Below are 22981 nucleotides of genomic sequence, written 5' to 3'. Positions count from 1 at the left end.
CTTCGACTTGCAGACGCTTTGACCTGCAGACACTTCTACACGCAGACGCTTCGGCCTGCAGACGCTTGGTTGCAGATTTATTGTCAAATCCATTTTCAAGAGGGACTTTTCCTGGAGGTCATTGAACGCACCGCAGCACTATGAGCACATGGAGCTCCAGTACAATTTACTTGTGCTCACTACAAACTCCTTGGCAGGACTCAGGATTATGTTATTTGCCATTATGTTATTTTCAAGTCCACGAAAAGCTGACTTTTGTCACCCTCCTTGAACCCCAGAAGTTTTGGGAAATGCAGCTGCAGCAGAAGGAGAACATTTATTTTATTCTGGCTACACGAGTATCTATCTGTGATGCAAAGGCTTTTTATACTGCATTTCTGCAGGATAACTTGGTTTTTGTAGAGCAGCAGCAGAGCAGCAGCTGCAGAACAGCAGCAGAGCAATAGTAGAGTGGTAGAGCAGCAGAACAGCAGCAGCTGAAGAGCAGCAATAGTAGAGCACCAGTAGAGCAGCAGCACCAGAGCAGCAGCAGCACAGCCTCCCTGCCTCTCTTGTTCCTTGTTGCTCCGCCTCTTTTTGGAGGATTCTTTCAGGATGAACTTGCTCCTCCCATTGCTGAATAAAAGAATTTGTCCTTTTCAAAGCTGAACTAGTTTGGTTGGACCTCATGTGGCCGAGGCCCCGGGTGGACGGGAGCTCTATGTCACCAGACCAACACACAATGTATGAACTGGCCTGAGGTCAGAATACATTTTTATGAGTTTGAAAGAGTTGAACTAGAAGAAGAACGATCGTCTGTAGTAGATATTGTAGAAAGAACCCTCAGGCTTCAGCTTGTTCTTTAAAACCAAACCAGTTCCCAGCTACATGAACCCAATCTGACCGTTCGCTTGTTGTTGCAGAGCTGCTCATCCCCGCCACAGGAAACGTCTTCTATGCCATGACGTCCTCCAGCGTCGACTTCCTGCTAAGGAAGAAAGATGGCAACACTCCGCTTGGCGTGCAGCCCATCAGCACAGAGGCCAGCGCCACGTTCCCTCGAATCAAGGCAAAAGGACGGAGGCTGGTGCGGACTCTGTTCTGACCTCGTCCATTGGTCCCTCCTCTTCCTCTTCATACATGCTCAGACTGTGGCCTTCTCCACGTGCCTTCCTCCAGAGCTCTGAACGGGAGCAGGCTGATGATGTCATCAACAGCTCCAGAAGCCATGGGGTGCTTCCTAATAGTCCCTCCTATCTCCTTTCCTATCCACTTTTCCTTAACCCTGGAAGTGTTTGAGGCGGCCATGATAAGGAGCGTTGGAATTCTCAATAAGCAAAGGAAAGGAGGCTCAATGCTTCCTTTAGAACGTCCTTTAGACTAGGAACCACTGATGCTTCCTTTCACTAACTCCTTTAGGAAGCCTCCTAACACCTTTACTAACTCCTTTAGGAAGCCTCCTAACACCTTTCACTAAGTCCTTTAGGAAGCCTCCTAACTCCTTTCACTAACTCCTTTAGAAGCCTCCTAACACCTTTCCTAAGTCCTTTAGGAAGCCTCCTAACACCTTTCACTAACTCCTTTAGGAAGCCTCCTAACTCCTTTCACTAACTCCTTTAGGAAGCCTCCTAACTCCTTTCACTAACTCCTTTAGGAAGCCTCCTAACACCTTTCCTAAGTCCTTTAGGAAGCCTCCTAACACCTTTCACTAACTCCTTTAGGAAGCCTCCTAACACCTTTCCTAAGTCCTTTAGGAAGCCTCCTAACACCTTTCACTAACTCCTTTAGGAAGTCTCCTAACACCTTTCCTAAGTCCTTTAGGAAGCCTCCTAACACCTTTCCTAAGTCCTTTAGGAAGCCTCCTAACACCTTTACTAACTCCTTTAGGAAGCCTCCTAACACCTTTCACTAACTCCTTTAGGAAGTCTCCTAACACCTTTCCTAAGTCCTTTAGGAAGCCTCCTAATACCTTTCCTAAGTCCTTTAGGAAGCCTCCTAACACCTTTCACTAACTCCTTTAGGAAGCCTCCTAACTCCTTTCACTAACTCCTTTAGGAAGCTTCCTAACACCTTTCCTTACCTCCTTTAGGAAGCCTCCTAACACCTTTCACTAACTCCTTTAGGAAGCCTCCTAACACCTTTCCTTACCTCCTTTAGGAAGCCTCCTAACTCCTTTCACTAACTCCTTTAGGAAGCTTCCTAACACCTTTCCTTACCTCCTTTAGGAAGCCTCCTAACACCTTTCACTAACTCCTTTAGGAAGCCTCCTAACACCTTTCCTTACCTCCTTTAGGAAGCCTCCTAACACCTTTCACTAACCCCGTTATGTCATCCAGGGGTTAAGGTAAAGTCCATAGATAAGATAGGAGAGACTTTTCAAACGTACCTTCTCTGTCACATGATCCGGTAATTCCTGTCACATGGTCCAGGACTTCCTGTCACATGGTCCAGGACTTCCTGTCACATGGTCCAGGACTTCCTGTCACATTATCCAGCACTTCCTGTCACATTATCCAGGACTTCCTGTCACATGGTCCAGGACTTCCTGTCACATTATCCAGCACTTCCTGTCACATGGTCCAGGACTTCCTGTCACATTATCCAGCACTTCCTGTCACATTATCCAGGACTTCCTGTCACATTATCCAGCACTTCCTGTCACATTATCCAGGACTTCCTGTCACATGGTCCAGGACTTCCTGTCACATTATCCAGCACTTCCTGTCACATGGTCCAGGACTTCCTGTCACATTATCCAGCACTTCCTGTCACATTATCCAGGACTTCCTGTCACATGGTCCAGGACTTCCTGTCACATTATCCAGGACTTCCTGTCACATGGTCCAGGACTGGCGCATATCTGCTCAACTTGACCCTGGAAAACAGCTGATTTCTATCCCTGCAGTGACTGAATGAATGGAGGATGAAGGAACCAGGTCCTCATTCATAACACCGTGCCTCGGATTCCTACTAAAATGTTCCTGAGCCCAAAGAAATCGGATCTCTAAAACCGTCTGTACGCACATCTGACGCAGTTCAGGCCCCGCCCTCAACACGCCCCCTTTCTACCATAAATGGTCAATGCAATGTGTCTCATTCAGCTGATTGCTGCCATTTGACACTAAATCCTGACAGAAATGACGAAGAAAGGGAATTTTACTGAGAGAGAAATAGTGATGAGGAGGTGGAGGTCAGGAGGTGATCTTATCTGGTGTCACAGTCCTGGAATCACTAATCAAAGAAAAAACAAGTGATCAGCAGCTCGTCATCACTGGAAATAGTGAGAGAGTCTGAGAGAGATCAGTGACTGTAGAGGTGGAGGAGAGGAGTCTGAGCTGAAGGTGGAGGACAGAGGAGAGTGACATGGAGGAGAGTGACATCATGAGGGAGAGTGACATGGAGGAGAGTGACATCATGAGGGAGAGTGACATGGAGGAGAGTGACATGGAGGAGAGTGACATCATGAGGGAGAGTGACATAGAGGAGAGTGACATCATGGAGGAGAGTGACATCATGAGGGAGAGTGACATAGAGGAGAGTGACATGAGGGAGAGTGACATCATGGGGGAGAGTGACATGGAGGAGGAGTGACATAGAGGAGGAGAGTGACATCATGGAGGAGAGTGACATCATGGGGGAGAGTGACATGGAGGAGAGTGACATAGAGGAGGAGAGTGACATCATGGAGGAGAGTGACATCATGGGGGAGTGTGACAGAGGAGGAGAGTGACGTCATGGGGAGAGTGACATAGAGGAGGAAAGTGACAGAGGAGAGTGACATCATGGAGGAGAGTGACGTCATGGGGTCAGAGGAGAGTGACATCATGGGGAGAGTGACATAGAGGAGGAAAGTGACAGAGGAGAGTGACATCATGGAGGAGAGTGACGTCATGGGGTCAGAGGAGAGTGACATAGAGGAGGAGAGTGACATCATGGAGGAGAGTGATGTCATGGGGTCAGAGAGTGACAGAGGAGGAGAGTGACATCATGGGGTCAGAGGAGAGTGACATAGAGGAGGACAATGACATCATGGAGGAGAGTCACGTCGTGGAGGAGAGTGACATCGTGGAGGAGAGTGACATCATGGTAGTGACTCCACCATGTGTCAGAGTGACGTCATGGGGTCAGAGGAGAGTGACAGAGGAGGAGAGTGACGTCATGGGGTCAGAGGAGAGTGACAGAGGAGGAGAGTGACATCATGGGGGAGAGTGACATCATGGAGGAGAGTGACATCATGGGGGAGAGTGACATAGAGGAGGAGAGTGACATCATGGGGTCAGAGGAGAGTGACAGAGGAGGAGAGTGACATCATGGAGGAGAGTGACATTATGGAGGAGAGTGGCATCATGGAGGAGAGTGACATCATGGAGGAGAGTGACAGAGGAGGAGAGTGACATCATGGGGAGAGTGACAGAGGAGGAGAGTGACATCATGGAGGAGAGTGACAGAGGAGGAGAGTGACATCATGGAGGAGAGTGACAGAGGAGGAGAGTGACATCATGGGGGAGAGTGACATCATGGAGGAGAGTGACAGAGGAGGAGAGTGACATCATGGAGGAGAGTGACATCATGGGGGAGAGTGACATCATGGAGGAGAGTGACAGAGGAGGAGAGTGACATCATGGAGGAGAGTGACAGAGGAGGAGAGTGACATGGTGGTAGTGACTCCACCATGTGTCAGAGTGTGGTAGAGGAAGGAGACGCTCTGGTGGAGACCAGCAGACTGATAAAGTTCAGTTGATCTATTTATTAAATGTATAAATTAAATATGTGAACAGGGACGGTGGAAAGGCTCCGTGGACTTTGTGTTTTATTCTCAGTCACTGGAGGTGGAGGAGGGTGGAGGAGGGTGGAGGAGGGTGTCTGTCTCCAGAGCGTCCAGAGCGCATCACCGTGCCGTTTTATCAGGATTTACAGCTCCAAGGTCCAAATGTACTAAAGTGGATCACGTCTGTCTGATCATAAAATCATCAATATAAAATCGATCAGTTCTTTATTTGACATGTAAACGTTGATAAATCATCTCAACTGCACTTTGTTTTGCATGAAACTTCCCAGAGACTCACTTTGTCACCGTGTTCAGACACTTTAGTAGATTTCTACCTTAGAACTGTAAATCCTAATAAAAGCAGCTGGAACAGAAGAGACGTCCCCAGAGACAGGAGACAGACAGTCAGTGTCCTCCTGAGGACGGAACCTCCAGACTGCAGCTCTACTCACTGTGACTGTCACCTTCTGGGTTTCCTCTGGAATGACACTGTTGGTACACACTCTGTCACTATTGATAATCAATCACTTCTGTCCTCTGGATCGCTGGAGGTTTATGACTACGTGGATCAATGAGTCTGATAGTTGAAGATATTTAACGTACGAGATGAATCTGGTTCAATTCTCCACCTCACCATCAGCACCACCAGGTTCCGGTCTCCAAAGTGTGTATGTGTGTGTGTGTGTGTGTGTGTGTGTGTGTGTGTGTGTGTGTGTGTGTGTGTGTGTGTGTATATAAAGTCCAAAGTTGTTTATTTTTTTAAATCAAACTTGGCGTACGTATCTTCCAGGACCTGTTTGGTGTGTTGAAATGTCGATTCCTTTGAATAAAAAAGTGCATTAAGTGTGACGCCCCTGATGGTGACCAGCTCTCACACACTAACCCGAGGTTCACTAACACACTTTCCTTTAAAACACCTGTTGAAATAATTTACAACTTTATAGGTCGTCTGATGTTTTCACCACAACTTTATATTGATCACGTTACATCACATCCTTTCTGTCCAATTTACTGGCTTTTATTTTGCTAAATGGACTTTACTTCTATAAACCTTCCAGCTGTGGCAGCAGCCCCAAGCACACACACACACACACACACACACACACACACACACACACACACACACACACACACACACACACACACACACACACACACACACACACACACACACACACACACACACACACACACACACACACACACACACACACACACACACACACACACACACACACACACACACACACACACACACACACACACACACACACACACAATGGAGGCTGCAGCCATGCAAGGCGCCTTCATGTGCTTAACCATTTATAGGAAATGCTTGGAAAAGGTTAGAGTCCCCTGGGTCACCCTCCCCTGACACCCCTACCCCTGGGTCACCCTCCCCTGACACCCCTACCTCTGGGTCACCCTCCCCTGACACCCCTACCCCTGACACCCCTACCCCTGGGTCACCCTCCCCTGACACCCCTACCCCTGGGTCACCCTCCCCTGACACCCCTACCCCTGACACCCCTACCCCTGGGTCACCCTCCCCTGACACCTCTACCCCTGACACCCCTACCCCTGGGTCACCCTCCCCTGACACCTCTACCCCTGGGTCACCCTCCCCTGACACCCCTCCCCTGACACCCCTACCCCTGGGTCACCCTCCCCTGACACCCCTACCCTGGGTCACCCTCCCCTGACACCCCTACCCCTGACACCCCTACCCCTGGGTCACCCTCCCCTGACACCCCTACCCCTGACACCCCTACCCCTGGGTCACCCTCCCCTGACACCCCTACCCCTGGGTCACCCTCCCCTGACACCTCTACCCCTGACACCCCTACCCCTGGGTCACCCTCCCCTGACACCTCTACCCCTGGGTCACCCTCCCCTGACACCCCTCCCCTGACACCTCTACCCCTGGGTCACCCTCCCCTGACACCCCTACCCCTGGGTCAAGGACAGGTGGTGGAGGTTGCCTCTCCACAGTTCTCACCCCCCGATGGAAGTCATGATGAAGGACAGGCAGTGGTTGCCTCTCCACAGTTCTCACACTCCAGTGCTGCCGCCCGGTAAGCCTTCCACACCACCGGGTCCCTCAGACAAACGGTGCCCCCCCCTCTCCGCTCCTCTGCCTTGTTCCGGTTGATGTCTCCGACACACACCCACCCCCCACCGCCGCCCCCCCCACCGGGCCCGGGGCTGACCGCCCACTTCGAGTGGTCCTTGCTGGTCTTGAACTTGGAGGTCTGTCCTGGCTGGAGGACCATGATGTCCAGGACCTTCCAGCCCTGCGAGCAGTCGGAGGGCAGCACGCCAGTGGAGCGGACCCAGAACTGCACCAGGAGGTGGGACTGCAGGGCGGGGGCCACCCAGGAGTGGTACAGGTCTGAGGGGCAGAGAGAAGAGCTGAAACCAAAGATCTCGACCTGCGGTGAGTGGAGGGTCGGAGGCGGACCGTTGTTGAAGGAGGCTCCTTTGGCGAAGCTGATGAAGTCGCGTCCGTCCTTGGAGGTCAGAGTCACGCTGCGATTGGATGCCGGTTTGGCGCGAGGAGGGATTTCAGCAACACCAGCTTTTCTCTGGCAGAGAGCCGCTAGCGCCGGCGCCACGGCGGCCAAGGACTCCGGGACGTCGCAGTCGTACACCCAAGGCTGGTTGATCTGCAGCTGCTCTCCTGCAACACGAACTCAAAGTGAGGCTCACGGAGCGGTGCCCCCGACCACCTCTCTGCTCCTCCCACCACCTCTCTGCTCCTCCCACCACACAGCCTCTCTGCTCCTCCCACCACACAGCCTCTCTGCTCCTCCCACCACACAGCCTCTCTGCTCCTCCCACCACCTCTCTGCTCCTCCCACCACCTCTCTGCTCCTCCCACCACCTCTCTGCTCCTCCCACCACCTCTCTGCTCCAACCACCTCTCTGTTCCTCCCACCACCTCTCTGCTCCAACCACCTCTCTGTTCCTCCCACCTCTCTGCTCCTCCCACCACCTCTCTGCGCCCCCCACCACCTCTCTGCTCCTCCCACCACCTCTCTGCGCCCCCCACCACCTCTCTGCTCCTCCCACCACCTCTCTGCTCCTCCCACCACCTCTCTGCTCCAACCACCTCTCTGCTCCCACCACACAGCCTCTCTGCGCCCCCCACCGCCTCTCTGCTCCTCCCACCGCCTCTCGGCGCCCCCCACACCACCCCTCTGCTCTTCCGACCGCCGCTCGGCGCCCCCCACCGCCCCCCACCGCCACTTTGCACCCCACACCACCTCTCTGCACCAACCACCTCTCTGCTCCCCCCACCACCTCTCTGCTCCCCACACCGCCAATCTGCGATGGACACAATAAGATGAGCGGCCACACTCCATGGCCCCGCCAACACACACACACACACACACACACACACACACACACACACACACACACACACACACACACACACACACACACACACACACACACACACACACACACACACACACACACACACACACACACACACACACACACACACACACACACACACACACACACACACACACACACACACACACACACACACACACACACTTTATAAAAAACACTGCGTCCTTTCAGAAGCTTGTTTTCACTGGACTGGAACATGAATGACTCATGAGTCAGCAGAGTTTCACTAATGAAAGTTTATCGTGTCAGAATGAAGATTTCGAAGAGTCAGAACTGGGATTATCAGCCTTACAGCACTGAGCCGCTGCGGCGCGGAGAGGCCGCTGCGGCGCGGAGAGGCCGCTGCGGCGCGGAGAGGCCGCTGCGGCGCGGAGAGGCCGCTGCGGCGCGGAGAGGCCGCTGCGGCGCGGAGAGGCCGCTGCGGCGCGGAGAGGCCGCCGGCTTACCGACGGTCTGGAAGCGCTGGATAGGGAAGGTGATGCAGAGGAAGCTCTGGCCGTTGTTCAGGCCGCTGTCGGGGTAGGAGTAGTGTCCTGCCGGCGGCGCGGTGGGGAATTGAGGCGTGCTGTGGACCAACCAGAAGCCCTGGACTTCATCCAGCAGCACCACACCTGAGCAGCACCACAGGAAGGACAACGTTCAGCCCACGCCGTCTACAGCTCATCCTCTTTACCTCCGCACCGACACACAGTCCTCACGACAAACATTCTCATCTTACTCATGTTACATCTGATTTCTCCCCCTCCTCACCCTTTGTGTGCCCGCCTCTGTTTCCTCCGTCAGCAGGGCGGCCCGGCGGCTGGTCGTTGTACAGGATGGAGGCTACCTGGGGATTCTGGAGACCACAACACTTTCTTTTTACCGAATGTTTAACGAAGCAGCATTCAGGAGGAACACAACAGGTGATCCACAACGTTAAATCAACATCTCACTGTAAAGACTCCTTCTGATCCACGGAGAGAAACCGGCTCGGAACCCCTGAACATGTACTGATGACTGGCACCCGACTCTAGCAGCTGATTGGCTGATCATGTGACTGACTGTTTCTACACGGAGACCTTAACCAATCCTGAAAAACACCGGCTGAGCTCCTTAATCTGGATGTTAGAGGAGGAAGATGCTCTACAATCTGATGTTAGAGGGGGAAGATGCTCTACGGTCTGATGTTAGAGGGGGAAGATGCTCTACGGTCTGATGTTAGAGGAGGAAGATGCTCTACAATCTGAATGTTAGGGGAGGAAGATGCTCTACAATCTGAATGTTAGAGGGGGAGGATGCTCTACAATCTGATGTTAGAGGAGGAAGATGCTCTACAATCTGAATGTTAGAGGAGGAAGATGCTCTATGGTCTGATGTTAGAGGAGGGAGATGCTCTATGGTCTGATGTTAGAGGAGGGAGATGCTCTACGGTCTGATGTTAGAGGAGGAAGATGCTCTACAATCTGAATGTTAGAGGAGGAAGATGCTCTACAATCTGATGTTAGAGGAGGAAGATGCTCTACGGTCTGATGTTAGAGGAGGGAGATGCTCTACGGTCTGATGTTAGAGGAGGGAGATGCTCTACAATCTGAATGTTAGAGGAGGAAGATGCTCTACAATCTGATGTTAGAGGAGGAAGATGCTCTACGGTCTGATGTTAGAGGAGGGAGATGCTCTACGGTCTGATGTTAGAGGAGGGAGATGCTCTATGGTCTGATGTTAGAGGAGGAAGATGCTCTACAATCTGAATGTTAGAGGAGGAAGATGCTCTACAATCTGATGTTAGAGGAGGGAGATGCTCTACGGTCTGATGTTAGAGGAGGGAGATGCTCTACAATCTGAATGTTAGAGGAGGAAGATGCTCTACAATCTGATGTTAGAGGAGGAAGATGCTCTACGGTCTGAATGTTAGAGGGGGATGCTCTATGATCTGATGTTAGATGAGGAAGATGCTCTACAATCTGAATGTTAGGGGAGGAAGAAGCTCTACAATCTGAATGTTAGGAGGAAGATGCTCTATGATCTGATGTTAGAGGAGGAAGATGCTCTACAATCTGAATGTTAGAGGAGGAAGATGCTCTACGGTCTGAATGTTAGCGGGGGGTGCTCTATGATCTGATGTTAGATGAGGAAGATGCTCTATGGTCTGATGTTAGAGGAGGAAGATGCTCTACAATCTGAATGTTAGGGGAGGAAGAAGCTCTACAATCTGAATGTTAGAGGAGGAAGATGCTCTATGGTCTGATGTTAGATGAGGAAGATGCTCTGGGGTCTGATGTTAGAGGAGGAAGATGCTCTACAATCTGAATGTTAGAGGAGGAAGATGCTCTATGGTCTGATGTTAGAGGAGGAAGATGCTCTACAATCTGAATGTTAGAGGAGGAAGATGCTCTACAATCTGATGTTAGAGGAGGAAGATGCTCTACGGTCTGAATGTTAGCGGGGGATGCTCTATGATCTGATGTTAGATGAGGAAGATGCTCTATGGTCTGATGTTAGAGGAGGAAGATGCTCTACAATCTGATGTTAGAGGAGGAAGATGCTCTACAATCTGATGTTAGAGGGGGTGCTCTATGGTCTGATGTTAGATGAGGAAGATGCTCTACAATCTGATGTTAGAGGAGGAAGATGCTCTACGGTCTGAATGTTAGCGGGGGATGCTCTATGATCTGATGTTAGATGAGGAAGATGCTCTATGGTCTGATGTTAGAGGAGGAAGATGCTCTACAATCTGATGTTAGAGGAGGAAGATGCTCTACAATCTGATGTTAGAGGAGGAAGATGCTCTACAATCTGATGTTAGAGGAGGAAGATGCTCTACAATCTGATGTTAGAGGGGGTGCTCTACAATCTGATGTTAGAGGGGGTGCTCTATGGTCTGATGTTAGATGAGGAAGATGCTCTATGGTCTGATGTTAGAGGAGGAAGATGCTCTACAATCTGATGTTAGAGGAGGAAGATGCTCTACAATCTGATGTTAGAGGAGGAAGATGCTCTACAATCTGATGTTAGGGGGGATGCTCTATGATCTGATGTTAGATGAGGAAGATGCTCTATGGTCTGATGTTAGATGAGGAAGATGCTCTACAATCTGATGTTAGAGGGGGGATGCTCTACGGTCTGAATGTTAGAGGGGGAAGATGCTCTATGGTCTGATGTTAGAGGAGGAAGATGCTCTACAATCTGGATGTTAGAGGGAGATGCTCTATAATCCCAACATGTAGACAGTTGGGTTTTGTTTTCTTTAAAGGGAAGCTAACATTGATGCTAGTCAAATATTGACCTATGCTAATGCTAATGCTAATGCTACTTGGCATTCAGAGCTAAAGGTCAAAGGTAAACTAAAGTTCAGTGAAATAATCTCGGTTATCTTTCAGTCTTCAGCTGATGCTGAACCTACGAGCAGCAATAGACGCTCTGTTTGGACCTGAGCTTGAGGTTGGGGGCTCAAATCCCGGGTGGAGCAGGTGGAGAACTGCTTTCTGCCAAAAGTAGTCAGGTGACCGTTGAATGTGTAAAGGGGACTCCTCCAGAGGTCACATGACTCTGAAGTCACATGACTGCTGCTAAGAAGTAAAATGAGATCATGTGATGCACAAATAAAAGAACTGTGTCTTTCACGCCGCTCCAGAGGGACCAGGAGGCTTCCAGACCCCTCTGTCGCGTCGCTCCAGAGGGACCAGGAGGCTTCCAGACCCCTCTGTCGCGTCGCTCCAGGGGGACCAGGAGGCTTCCAGACCCCTCTGTCGCGTCGCTCCAGGGGGACCAGGAGGCTTCCAGACCCCTCTGTCACGTCGCTCCAGAGGGACCAGGAGGCTTCCAGACCCCTCTGTCGCGTCGCTCCAGGGGGACCAGGAGGCTTCCAGACCCCTCTGTCACGTCGCTCCAGGGGGACCAGGAGGCTTCCAGACCCCTCTGTCGCGTCGCTCCAGGGGGACCAGGAGGCTTCCAGACCCCTCTGTCACGTCGCTCCAGGGGGACCAGGAGGCTTCCAGACCCCTCTGTCACATTGCAGCCAAGAATTGAAACGTCTATCTTTAGTTGTATCAACATTGAAATCAGATCAAATATTCAAATGGAAGAGCAGATCCAGCACGGAAACGTCCTGATAAAGCCCCTCTGGTTGTGTTAAAGCCCCTCTGGTTGTGATAAAGCCCCTCTGGTTGTGATAAAGCCCCTCTGGTTGTGATAAAGCCCCTCTGGTTGTGTTAAAGCCCCTCTGGTTGTGTTAAAGCCCCTCTGGTTGTGTTAAAGCCCCTCTGGTTGTGATAAAGCCCCTCGTGACCATCCTATTTTAAGAGCTTCTGACTTTCCAGTTTGAATCAGGTTGAAACTTTTTTAACTCACAACTGACGTCTGATGATTAAATCGTTTTGCTTTATTGTTTAAAATATTTCCGATATAAAATCTTATCAATTGTGCAAAAATCCAGTCTTTAGAGAGTTAGTCTCGTAACTGATCAATGGATCAGAGGATCAATACCTGTTCACCCCCCGTGATGGAGGACAGGACACACACACACACACACACACACACACACACACACACACACACACACACACACCCCCCCCCCCCCCCCCCCCCCCCACACCTGTCCAGGTGAGTAGAGCTGTCCCAGCGTCCTGCCGGCGGCTGACCGGCTGTCGTTCATGGTGGCCTTGCCCTGGACCCAGCCCTCACCACCCGGCTCCAGCAGCAGATAGTTCAGACCCTCGCTGGAGCTGTGGTCCACGGTGGCCTTGCCCTGGGCCCGGCCCTGGGCCCGGCCCTGGGCCCGGCCCTCACCACCCGGCTCCAGCAGCTCATGGCTCAGACCTTCGCTGGCCGACGTCCTTCCAGCTCGTTTGGGCAGCTTGTAGATATAAAACCTAGAAAAGCAATGAAGACGTTGCAGGAAGTGCCGCTGACGTGCGGCCGGACGCTGAGGGGGTCATTACCAGTCCACCGCTTCTCCTCGGTCGTTGTAGCAGCTGATCGGTGAACCGGCACCTCCTAGTGGCGCCCAGAGGAACAGCAGGCAGACCAACATCTGAGAGCAGAGCCACAATCACACTTTATTCTTTCATTCGTTCCCACAAATGAGGCGTTCCCGGAAGCTGCTGGCCCTCCAAGGTCCCCAGAGGGGCCCTAGAGGGGCCCCAGAGGGGCCCCAGAGGGGACCAAGGGATGTAATCCAGGCTGTAATGTCAGTACATTTGAGTAAAATTCAAAGTTTGCTGATCCTGGGCGAATGCACTGCGAGAAACAGAGACGTTGGAGTAACTGACAGATTACTGTTGGTCCATTGGTAAAACCATAACAATTAGTGAATCTAGTGATGGGGCCGATCCCATCCAGTACCGGGATCGGGTTCTGATACCAACATAACTGACTGATCAGAGGTTCCTGATCAGAGGTTCCTGCTCCATGATCCTGGTCTGCTTCATGATCCTGGTCTGCTTCATGATCCTGGTCTGCTTCATGATCCTGGTCTGATCCATGATCCTGGTCTGATCCATGATCCTGGTCTGCTTCATGATCCTGGTCTGCTTCATGATCCTGGTCTGCTTCATGATCCTGGTCTGATCCATGATCCTGGTCTGATCCATGATCCTGGTCTGCTTCATGATCCTGGTCTGCTTCATGATCCTGGTCTGCTTCATGATCCTGGTCTGCTTCATGATCCTGGTCTGCTTCATGGTGCTGAAATGATCCCCAGTGTTTCCCTGCTGCTGCTCTGCTCGCTGGCTGCAAACTGTGGACTGGATTTCCTGAAGGGAGGCGGGTCTCAATGAGACCAGGAGGAATGAGGCAGGAAATCCAGTCCACAGTTTGCAGCCAGCGAGCAGGCTAGGGAAGTAGCACTGTGCTATCCAACTTTTCATGGCAACATGTTGCTGATTGGACGGATTTTAGTCTCACAACACCACAAAGCAACGCAGCAACGTGGATGTTAGCAAAGCAACGCAGCAACGTGGATGTTAGCAAAGCAATGCATGATGTGCTTCACAGTACTGAACAGTACTGTGAAGCAGTACTCCATGTGGGAGAATACTGTGAAGCAGTACTCCATGTGGGAGAATACTGTGAAGCAGTACTCCATGTGGGAGAATACTGTGAAGCAGTACTCCATGTGGGAGAATACTATACAGTGGAGGTAGGATTTTGCTGCCTCTGTTGTGATAAAAGGTCAGATTTGTTTGAAGTTTTCTAAGTTTAATTAAATTGTATTTGTTACTTTCTAAATGTTTTCTGAATGTGGGGGAGGGGTCCAGATATTTGAACTGGGTGACCAACTCCAGTTCTTCACTATGGAGAACAAAGGATCTGCCTTGTGTTGATGATTGTTTCACAGTTTCTTCGCTGAGCATCAAGCATTGGTGGTATTGGAATAGTATCGGTATCAGCAGATATCCAAATTCAGGTATCAGGATCGGCTGAGAAGTGAAAAAACGTGGCTGGTGTATCTCTAACTGGTGTATCTATCTCTAACTGGTGTATCTATCTCTAACTGGTGTATCTCTAACTGGTGTATCTATCTCTAACTGGCGTCTCTATCTCTAACTGGTGTCTCTATCTCTAACTGGTGTATCTATCTCTAACTGGTGTATCTCTAACTGGTGTATCTATCTCTAACTGGTGTATCTATCTCTTACTGGTGTATCTATCTCTAACTGGTGTATCTATCTCTAACTGGTGTATCTAGCTCTAACTGGTGTATCTCTAACTGGTGTATCTCTAACTGGCGTCTCTATCTCTAACTGGTGTCTCTATCTCTAACTGGTGTATCTCTAACTGGTGTATCTATCTCTAACTGGTGTATCTATCTCTAACTGGCGTCTCTATCTCTAACTGGTGTATCTATCTCTAACTGGTGTATCTATCTCTAACTGGTGTATCTATCTCTAACTGGTGTATCTATCTCTAACTGGTGTATCTATCTCTAACTGGCGTCTCTCTAACTGGCGTCTCTATCTCTAACTGGTGTATCTCTAACTGGTGTATCTCTAACTGGCGTCTCTATCTCTAACTGGTGTCTCTATCTCTAACTGGTGTATCTCTAACTGGTGTATCTAGCTCTAACTGGTGTATCTAGCTCTAACTGGTGTATCTAGCTCTAACTGGTGTATCTATCTCTAACTGGTGTATCTATCTCTAACTGGTGTATCTAGCTCTAACTGGTGTATCTATCTCTAACTGGTGTATCTATCTCTAACTGGTGTATCTATCTCTAACTGGCGTCTCTCTAACTGGCGTCTCTATCTCTAACTGGTGTATCTCTAACTGGTGTATCTAGCTCTAACTGGTGTATCTAGCTCTAACTGGTGTATCTAGCTCTAACTGGTGTATCTATCTCTAACTGGTGTATCTATCTCTAACTGGTGTATCTAGCTCTAACTGGTGTATCTAGCTCTAACTGGTGTATCTATCTCTAACTGGTGTATCTAGCTCTAACTGGTGTATCTATCTCTAACTGGTGTATCTATCTCTAACTGGTGTATCTATCTCTAACTGGCGTCTCTCTAACTGGCGTCTCTATCTCTAACTGGTGTATCTCTAACTGGTGTATCTAGCTCTAACTGGTGTATCTAGCTCTAACTGGTGTATCTATCTCTAACTGGTGTATCTATCTCTAACTGGTGTATCTATCTCTAACTGGTGTATCTAGCTCTAACTGGTGTATCTAGCTCTAACTGGTGTATCTAGCTCTAACTGGTGTATCTATCTCTAACTGGTGTATCTATCTCTAACTGGTGTATCTAGCTCTAACTGGTGTATCTAGCTCTAACTGGTGTATCTAGCTCTAACTGGTGTATATATCTCTAACTGGTGTCTCTATCTCTAACTGGTGTCTCTATCTCTAACTGGTGTCTCTATCTCTAACTGGTGTATCTATCTCTAACTGGTGTATCTATCTCTAACTGGTGTATCTCTTAACTGGTGTATCTATCTCTAACTGGTGTATCTCTTAACTGGTGTATCTCTTAACTGGTGTATCTCTTAACTGGTGTATCTATCTCTAACTGGTGTATCTATCTATAACTGGTGTATCTATCTCTAACTGGTGTATCTATCTCTAACTGGTGTATCTATCTCTAACTGGTGTATCTATCTATAACTGGTGTATCTATCTCTAACTGGTGTATCTCTAACTGAATGACTTCCTCATGTCCTGGAAGAGTGTTGGGGACATTTCCAAGCAAACATAGAAGTGGCTTTGCTGCCACCCGCTGGCCTATTGCGGCACTAATGTTTGCACATATTGCCCTGCAGAATATCTGAATTGTAGCACTTGTAGTACTACAACTGTATTACAGTGCTATAAATCCAAGCCATTATTACTATTATTATTATTACATTCCCACAAGCAGTGGAGCCTCGTGCCTCGATTACCTTTACAGTTGGGACAATTTTAGTGAGACTGGCCATATATTTACAGTAAATGTATGGCCATATATTTACAGTAAATGTATGGCCATACATATATGTTAAGTAGGATATATTGGAACTCTTTATACGTGTTGCAGAGTGCGGTTCTAGAGGAGGATCACTCCTCACCAGTTTATCTACATTCTAATTGACCATCGGTGAAAAACTGTTTTGGCTCTTGGAGGTTCGGATCTGATCTGAGCTGGAAATCTAAATCGTGATCGTTGTGAGTTCTGTGGTTCTGAGTCTTCAGTGAGTCCAACGTTCTGGCTCTCCTTCCTCAAGGAGATCATGGGTTCTCGTAGTACCTGCTTGTTGCCAAGGTGATACAGTACTTTGGTTATCCAGAAGTTACTGCTCACCATGTAGCAGTTCAAGAGGAGAGGAAGGTCTGCTCCCTGTTATCTGAGTCCAGCTGGAGAACGTAGGAATGTTCCTCCTTATGCTGGGGTGGAACCTGCAGTGGATTCTACATCTGAATATCAAAACTTTGAACTGGACCTTGGTCCTGTAAAGCTGGGACTAAAGTTTAAACTAGACCTTGGTCCTGTAAAGCCGAGACTAAAGTTTGAACTGGACCTTGGTCCTGTAAAGCTGAGACTAAAGTTTAAACTAGACCTTGGTCCTGTAAAGCCGAGACTAAAGTTTGAACTGGACCTTGGTCCTGTAAAGCCGAGACTAAAGTTTGAACTGGACCTTGGTCCTGTAAAGCTGAGACTAAAGTTTAAACTAGACCTTGGTCCTGTAAAGCCGAGACTAAAGTTTGAACTGGACCTTGGTCCTGTAAAGCTGAGACTAAAGTTTAAACTAGACCTTGGTCCTGTAAAGCCGAGACTAAAGTTTGAACTGGACCTTGGTCCTGTAAAGCTGAGACTAAAGTTTAAACTAGACCTTGGTCCTTTAAAGCCGAGACTAAAGTTTGAACTGGACCTTGGTCCTGTAAAGCTGAGACTAAAGTTTAAACTAGACCTTGGTTCTGTAAAGCCGAGACTAAAGTTTGAACTAGACCTTGGTCCTGTAAAGCCGAGACTAAAGTTTGAACTGGAACTTGGTCCTGTAAAGCTGAGACTAAAGTTTGAACTGGAACTTGGTCCTGTAAAGCTGAGACTAAAGTTTGAACTGGAACTTGGTCCTGTAAAGCTGAGACTAAAGTTTGAACTGGAACTTGGTCCTGTAAAGCTGAGACTAAAGTTTGAACTGGAACTTGGTCCTGTAAAGCTGAGACTAAAGTTTGAACTAGACCTTGGTCCTGTAAAGCCGAGACTAAAGTTTAAACTAGACCTTGGTCCTGTAAAGCTGAGACTAACGTTTGAACTGGACCTTGGTCCTGTAAAGCCGAGACTAAAGTTTAAACTAGACCTTGGTCCTGTAAAGCTGAGACTAAAGTTTGACTATGAACTTGGTCCAGTAAAGCCGAGACTAAAGTTTGAACTAGACCTTGGTCCTGTAAAGCTGAGACTAAAGTTTGAACTGGAACGTGATCCTGTAAAGCTGAGACTAAAGTTTGAACTGGAACTTGGTCCTGTAAAGCTGAGACTAAAGTTTGAACTGGAACTTGGTCCTGTAAAGCTGAGACTAAAGTTTGAACTGGAACTTGGTCCTGTAAAGCTGAGAATAAAGTTTGAACTGGACCTTGGTCCTGTAAAGCTGAGACTAAAGTTTAAACTAGACCTTGGTCCTGTAAAGCCGAGACTAAAGTTTGAACTGGACCTTGGTCCTGTAAAGCTGAGACTAAAGTTTAAACTAGACCTTGGTCCTGTAAAGCCGAGACTAAAGTTTGAACTGGACCTTGGTCCTGTAAAGCTGAGACTAAAGTTTAAACTAGACCTTGGTCCTGTAAAGCCGAGACTAAAGTTTGAACTGGACCTTGGTCCTGTAAAGCCGAGACTAAAGTTTGAACTGGACCTTGGTCCTGTAAAGCTGAGACTAAAGTTTAAACTAGACCTTGGTCCTGTAAAGCCGAGACTAAAGTTTGAACTGGGCCTTGGTCCTGTAAAGCTGAGACTAAAGTTTAAACTAGACCTTGGTCCTGTAAAGCCGAGACTAAAGTTTGAACTGGACCTTGGTCCTGTACAGCTGAGTCTAAAGTTTAGACTAGACCTTGGTCCTTTAAAGCCGAGACTAAAGTTTGAACTGGACCTTGGTCCTGTAAAGCTGAGACTAAAGTTTAAACTAGACCTTGGTTCTGTAAAGCCGAGACTAAAGTTTGAACTAGACCTTGGTCCTGTAAAGCCGAGACTAAAGTTTGAACTGGAACTTGGTCCTGTAAAGCTGAGACTAAAGTTTGAACTGGAACTTGGTCCTGTAAAGCTGAGACTAAAGTTTGAACTGGAACTTGGTCCTGTAAAGCTGAGACTAAAGTTTGAACTGGAACTTGGTCCTGTAAAGCTGAGACTAAAGTTTGAACTGGAACTTGGTCCTGTAAAGCTGAGACTAAAGTTTGAACTAGACCTTGGTCCTGTAAAGCCGAGACTAAAGTTTAAACTAGACCTTGGTCCTGTAAAGCTGAGACTAACGTTTGAACTGGACCTTGGTCCTGTAAAGCCGAGACTAAAGTTTAAACTAGACCTTGGTCCTGTAAAGCTGAGACTAAAGTTTGACTATGAACTTGGTCCAGTAAAGCCGAGACTAAAGTTTGAACTAGACCTTGGTCCTGTAAAGCTGAGACTAAAGTTTGAACTGGAACGTGATCCTGTAAAGCTGAGACTAAAGTTTGAACTGGAACTTGGTCCTGTAAAGCTGAGACTAAAGTTTGAACTGGAACTTGGTCCTGTAAAGCTGAGACTAAAGTTTGAACTGGAACTTGGTCCTGTAAAGCTGAGAATAAAGTTTGAACTGGACCTTGGTCCTGTAAAGCTGAGACTAACGTTTGAACTGGACCTTGGTCCTGTAAAGCTGAGACTAAAGTTTAAACTAGACCTTGGTCCTGTAAAGCTGAGACTAACGTTTGAACTGGACCTTGGTCCTGTAAAGCTGAGACTAAAGTTTAAACTAGACCTTGGTCCTGTAAAGCCGAGACTAAAGTTTGAACTGGACCTTGGTCCTGTAAAGCTGAGACTAAAGTTTAAACTAGACCTTGGTCCTGTAAAGCCGAGACTAAAGTTTGAACTGGACCTTGGTCCTGTACAGCTGAGTCTAAAGTTTAGACTAGACCTTGGTCCTTTAAAGCCGAGACTAAAGTTTGAACTGGACCTTGGTCCTGTAAAGCTGAGACTAAAGTTTAAACTAGACCTTGGTTCTGTAAAGCCGAGACTAAAGTTTGAACTAGACCTTGGTCCTGTAAAGCCGAGACTAAAGTTTGAACTGGAACTTGGTCCTGTAAAGCTGAGACTAAAGTTTGAACTGGAACTTGGTCCTGTAAAGCTGAGACTAAAGTTTGAACTGGAACTTGGTCCTGTAAAGCTGAGACTAAAGTTTGAACTGGAACTTGGTCCTGTAAAGCTGAGACTAAAGTTTGAACTGGAACTTGGTCCTGTAAAGCTGAGACTAAAGTTTGAACTAGACCTTGGTCCTGTAAAGCCGAGACTAAAGTTTAAACTAGACCTTGGTCCTGTAAAGCTGAGACTAACGTTTGAACTGGACCTTGGTCCTGTAAAGCCGAGACTAAAGTTTAAACTAGACCTTGGTCCTGTAAAGCTGAGACTAAAGTTTGACTATGAACTTGGTCCAGTAAAGCCGAGACTAAAGTTTGAACTAGACCTTGGTCCTGTAAAGCTGAGACTAAAGTTTGAACTGGAACGTGATCCTGTAAAGCTGAGACTAAAGTTTGAACTGGAACTTGGTCCTGTAAAGCTGAGACTAAAGTTTGAACTGGAACTTGGTCCTGTAAAGCTGAGACTAAAGTTTGAACTGGAACTTGGTCCTGTAAAGCTGAGAATAAAGTTTGAACTGGACCTTGGTCCTGTAAAGCTGAGACTAACGTTTGAACTGGACCTTGGTCCTGTAAAGCTGAGACTAAAGTTTAAACTAGACCTTGGTCCTGTAAAGCTGAGACTAACGTTTGAACTGGACCTTGGTCCTGTAAAGCTGAGACTAAAGTTTAAACTAGACCTTGGTCCTGTAAAGCCGAGACTAAAGTTTGAACTGGACCTTGGTCCTGTAAAGCTGAGACTAAAGTTTAAACTAGACCTTGGTCCTGTAAAGCCGAGACTAAAGTTTGAACTGGACCTTGGTCCTGTAAAGCCGAGACTAAAGTTTGAACTGGACCTTGGTCCTGTAAAGCTGAGACTAAAGTTTAAACTAGACCTTGGTCCTGTAAAGCCGAGACTAAAGTTTGAACTGGACCTTGGTCCTGTAAAGCTGAGACTAAAGTTTAAACTAGACCTTGGTCCTGTAAAGCCGAGACTAAAGTTTGAACTGGACCTTGGTCCTGTAAAGCTGAGACTAAAGTTTAAACTAGACCTTGGTCCTTTAAAGCCGAGACTAAAGTTTGAACTGGACCTTGGTCCTGTAAAGCTGAGACTAAAGTTTAAACTAGACCTTGGTTCTGTAAAGCCGAGACTAAAGTTTGAACTGGACCTTGGTCCTGTAAAGCTGAGACTAAAGTTTAAACTAGACCTTGGTCCTGTAAAGCCGAGACTAAAGTTTGAACTGGACCTTGGTCCTGTAAAGCTGAGACTAAAGTTTAAACTAGACCTTGGTCCTGTAAAGCCGAGACCATAGTTTGAACTGGACCTTGGTCCTGTAAAGCTGAGACTAAAGTTTAAACTAGACCTTGGTCCTTTAAAGCCGAGACTAAAGTTTGAACTGGACCTTGGTCCTGTAAAGCTGAGACTAAAGTTTAAACTAGACCTTGGTTCTGTAAAGCCGAGACTAAAGTTTGAACTAGACCTTGGTCCTGTAAAGCTGAGACTAAAGTTTGAACTGGAACTTTGTCCTGTAAAGCTGAGACTAAAGTTTGAACTGGAACTTGGTCCTGTAAAGCTGAGACTAAAGTTTGAACTGGAACTTGGTCCTGTAAAGCTGAGACTAAAGTTTGAACTGGAACTTGGTCCTGTAAAGCTGAGACTAAAGTTTGAACTGGAACTTGGTCCTGTAAAGCCGAGACTAACGTTTGAACTGGAACTTGGTCCTGTAAAGCTGAGACTAAAGTTTGAACTGGAACTTGGTCCTGTAAAGCCGAGACTAAAGTTTAAACTAGACCTTGGTCCTGTAAAGCTGAGACTAAAGTTTGACTATGAACTTGGTCCTGTAAAGCTGAGACTAAAGTTTGACTATGAACTTGGTCCAGTAAAGCCGAGACTAAAGTTTGAACTAGACCTTGGTCCTGTAAAGCTGAGACTAAAGTTTGAACTGGAACGTGATCCTGTAAAGCTGAGACTAAAGTTTGAACTGGAACTTGGTCCTGTAAAGCTGAGACTAAAGTTTGAACTGGAACTTGGTCCTGTAAAGCTGAGACTAAAGTTTGAACTGGAACTTGGTCCTGTAAAGCTGAGACTAAAGTTTGAACTGGACCTTGGTCCTGTAAAGCTGAGACTAAAGTTTAAACTAGACCTTGGTCCTGTAAAGCCGAGACTAAAGTTTGAACTGGACCTTGGTCCTGTAAAGCTGAGACTAAAGTTTAAACTAGACCTTGGTCCTGTAAAGCCGAGACTAAAGTTTGAACTGGACCTTGGTCCTGTAAAGCTGAGACTAAAGTTTAAACTAGACCTTGGTCCTTTAAAGCCGAGACTAAAGTTTGAACTGGACCTTGGTCCTGTAAAGCTGAGACTAAAGTTTAAACTAGACCTTGGTTCTGTAAAGCCGAGACTAAAGTTTGAACTAGACCTTGGTCCTGTAAAGCTGAGACTAAAGTTTGAACTGGAACTTGGTCCTGTAAAGCTGAGACTAAAGTTTGAACTGGAACTTGGTCCTGTAAAGCTGAGACTAAAGTTTGAACTGGAACTTGGTCCTGTAAAGCTGAGACTAAAGTTTGAACTGGAACTTGGTCCTGTAAAGCTGAGACTAACGTTTGAACTGGAACTTGGTCCTGTAAAGCCGAGACTAAAGTTTAAACTAGACCTTGGTCCTGTAAAGCTGAGACTAAAGTTTGACTATGAACTTGGTCCTGTAAAGCTGAGACTAAAGTTTGAACTAGAACTTGGTCCTGTAAAGCCGAGACTAAAGTTTAAACTAGACCTTGGTCCTGTAAAGCTGAGACTAACGTTTGAACTGGACCTTGGTCCTGTAAAGCCGAGACTAAAGTTTGAACTGGAACGTGATCCTGTAAAGCTGAGACTAAAGTTTGAACTGGAACTTGGTCCTGTAAAGCTGAGACTAAAGTTTGAACTGGAACTTGGTCCTGTAAAGCTGAGACTAAAGTTTGAACTGGAACTTGGTCCTGTAAAGCTGAGACTAACGTTTGAACTGGAACTTGGTCCTGTAAAGCTGAGACTAAAGTTTGAACTAGACCTTGGTCCTGTAAAGCCGAGACTAAAGTTTAAA

The 22981-nt window shown here is 47.7% G+C and overlaps 2 protein-coding genes across 2 annotated transcripts in view; one reads left to right on the top strand and one right to left on the bottom strand.

Annotated features, from left to right (window-relative positions):
- The window catches only part of rgl2 (ral guanine nucleotide dissociation stimulator-like 2), a 71459-nt gene extending 65868 nt beyond the window's left edge, over positions 1-5591 (top strand). Inside the window, exon 20 of the mRNA XM_080471621.1 lies at positions 903-5591. Coding sequence (XP_080327747.1) covers positions 903-1084 — 182 coding nt within the window. The 3' untranslated portion in view covers positions 1085-5591. The remainder of the gene's footprint in view (positions 1-902) is intronic.
- Positions 5592-6710: 1119 nt separating this feature from the next.
- Positions 6711-22981, bottom strand: part of dnase2 (deoxyribonuclease II, lysosomal) — a 17523-nt gene continuing 1252 nt past the window's right edge. Inside the window, exons 2-7 of the mRNA XM_080472230.1 lie at positions 13087-13178; positions 12741-13017; positions 8921-9005; positions 8617-8781; positions 7209-7427; positions 6711-7139 (exon numbers count right to left, since the gene is read on the bottom strand). Coding sequence (XP_080328356.1) covers positions 6760-7139; positions 7209-7427; positions 8617-8781; positions 8921-9005; positions 12741-13017; positions 13087-13178 — 1218 coding nt within the window. The 3' untranslated portion in view covers positions 6711-6759. The remainder of the gene's footprint in view (positions 7140-7208; positions 7428-8616; positions 8782-8920; positions 9006-12740; positions 13018-13086; positions 13179-22981) is intronic.

This window comes from Lipophrys pholis, assembly GCF_963383615.2.
Source record: "Lipophrys pholis genome assembly, chromosome: 9".
Lineage (NCBI taxonomy): Eukaryota > Metazoa > Chordata > Actinopteri > Blenniiformes > Blenniidae > Lipophrys > Lipophrys pholis.
This window is presented reverse-complemented; position numbering and strand designations above follow the sequence as displayed.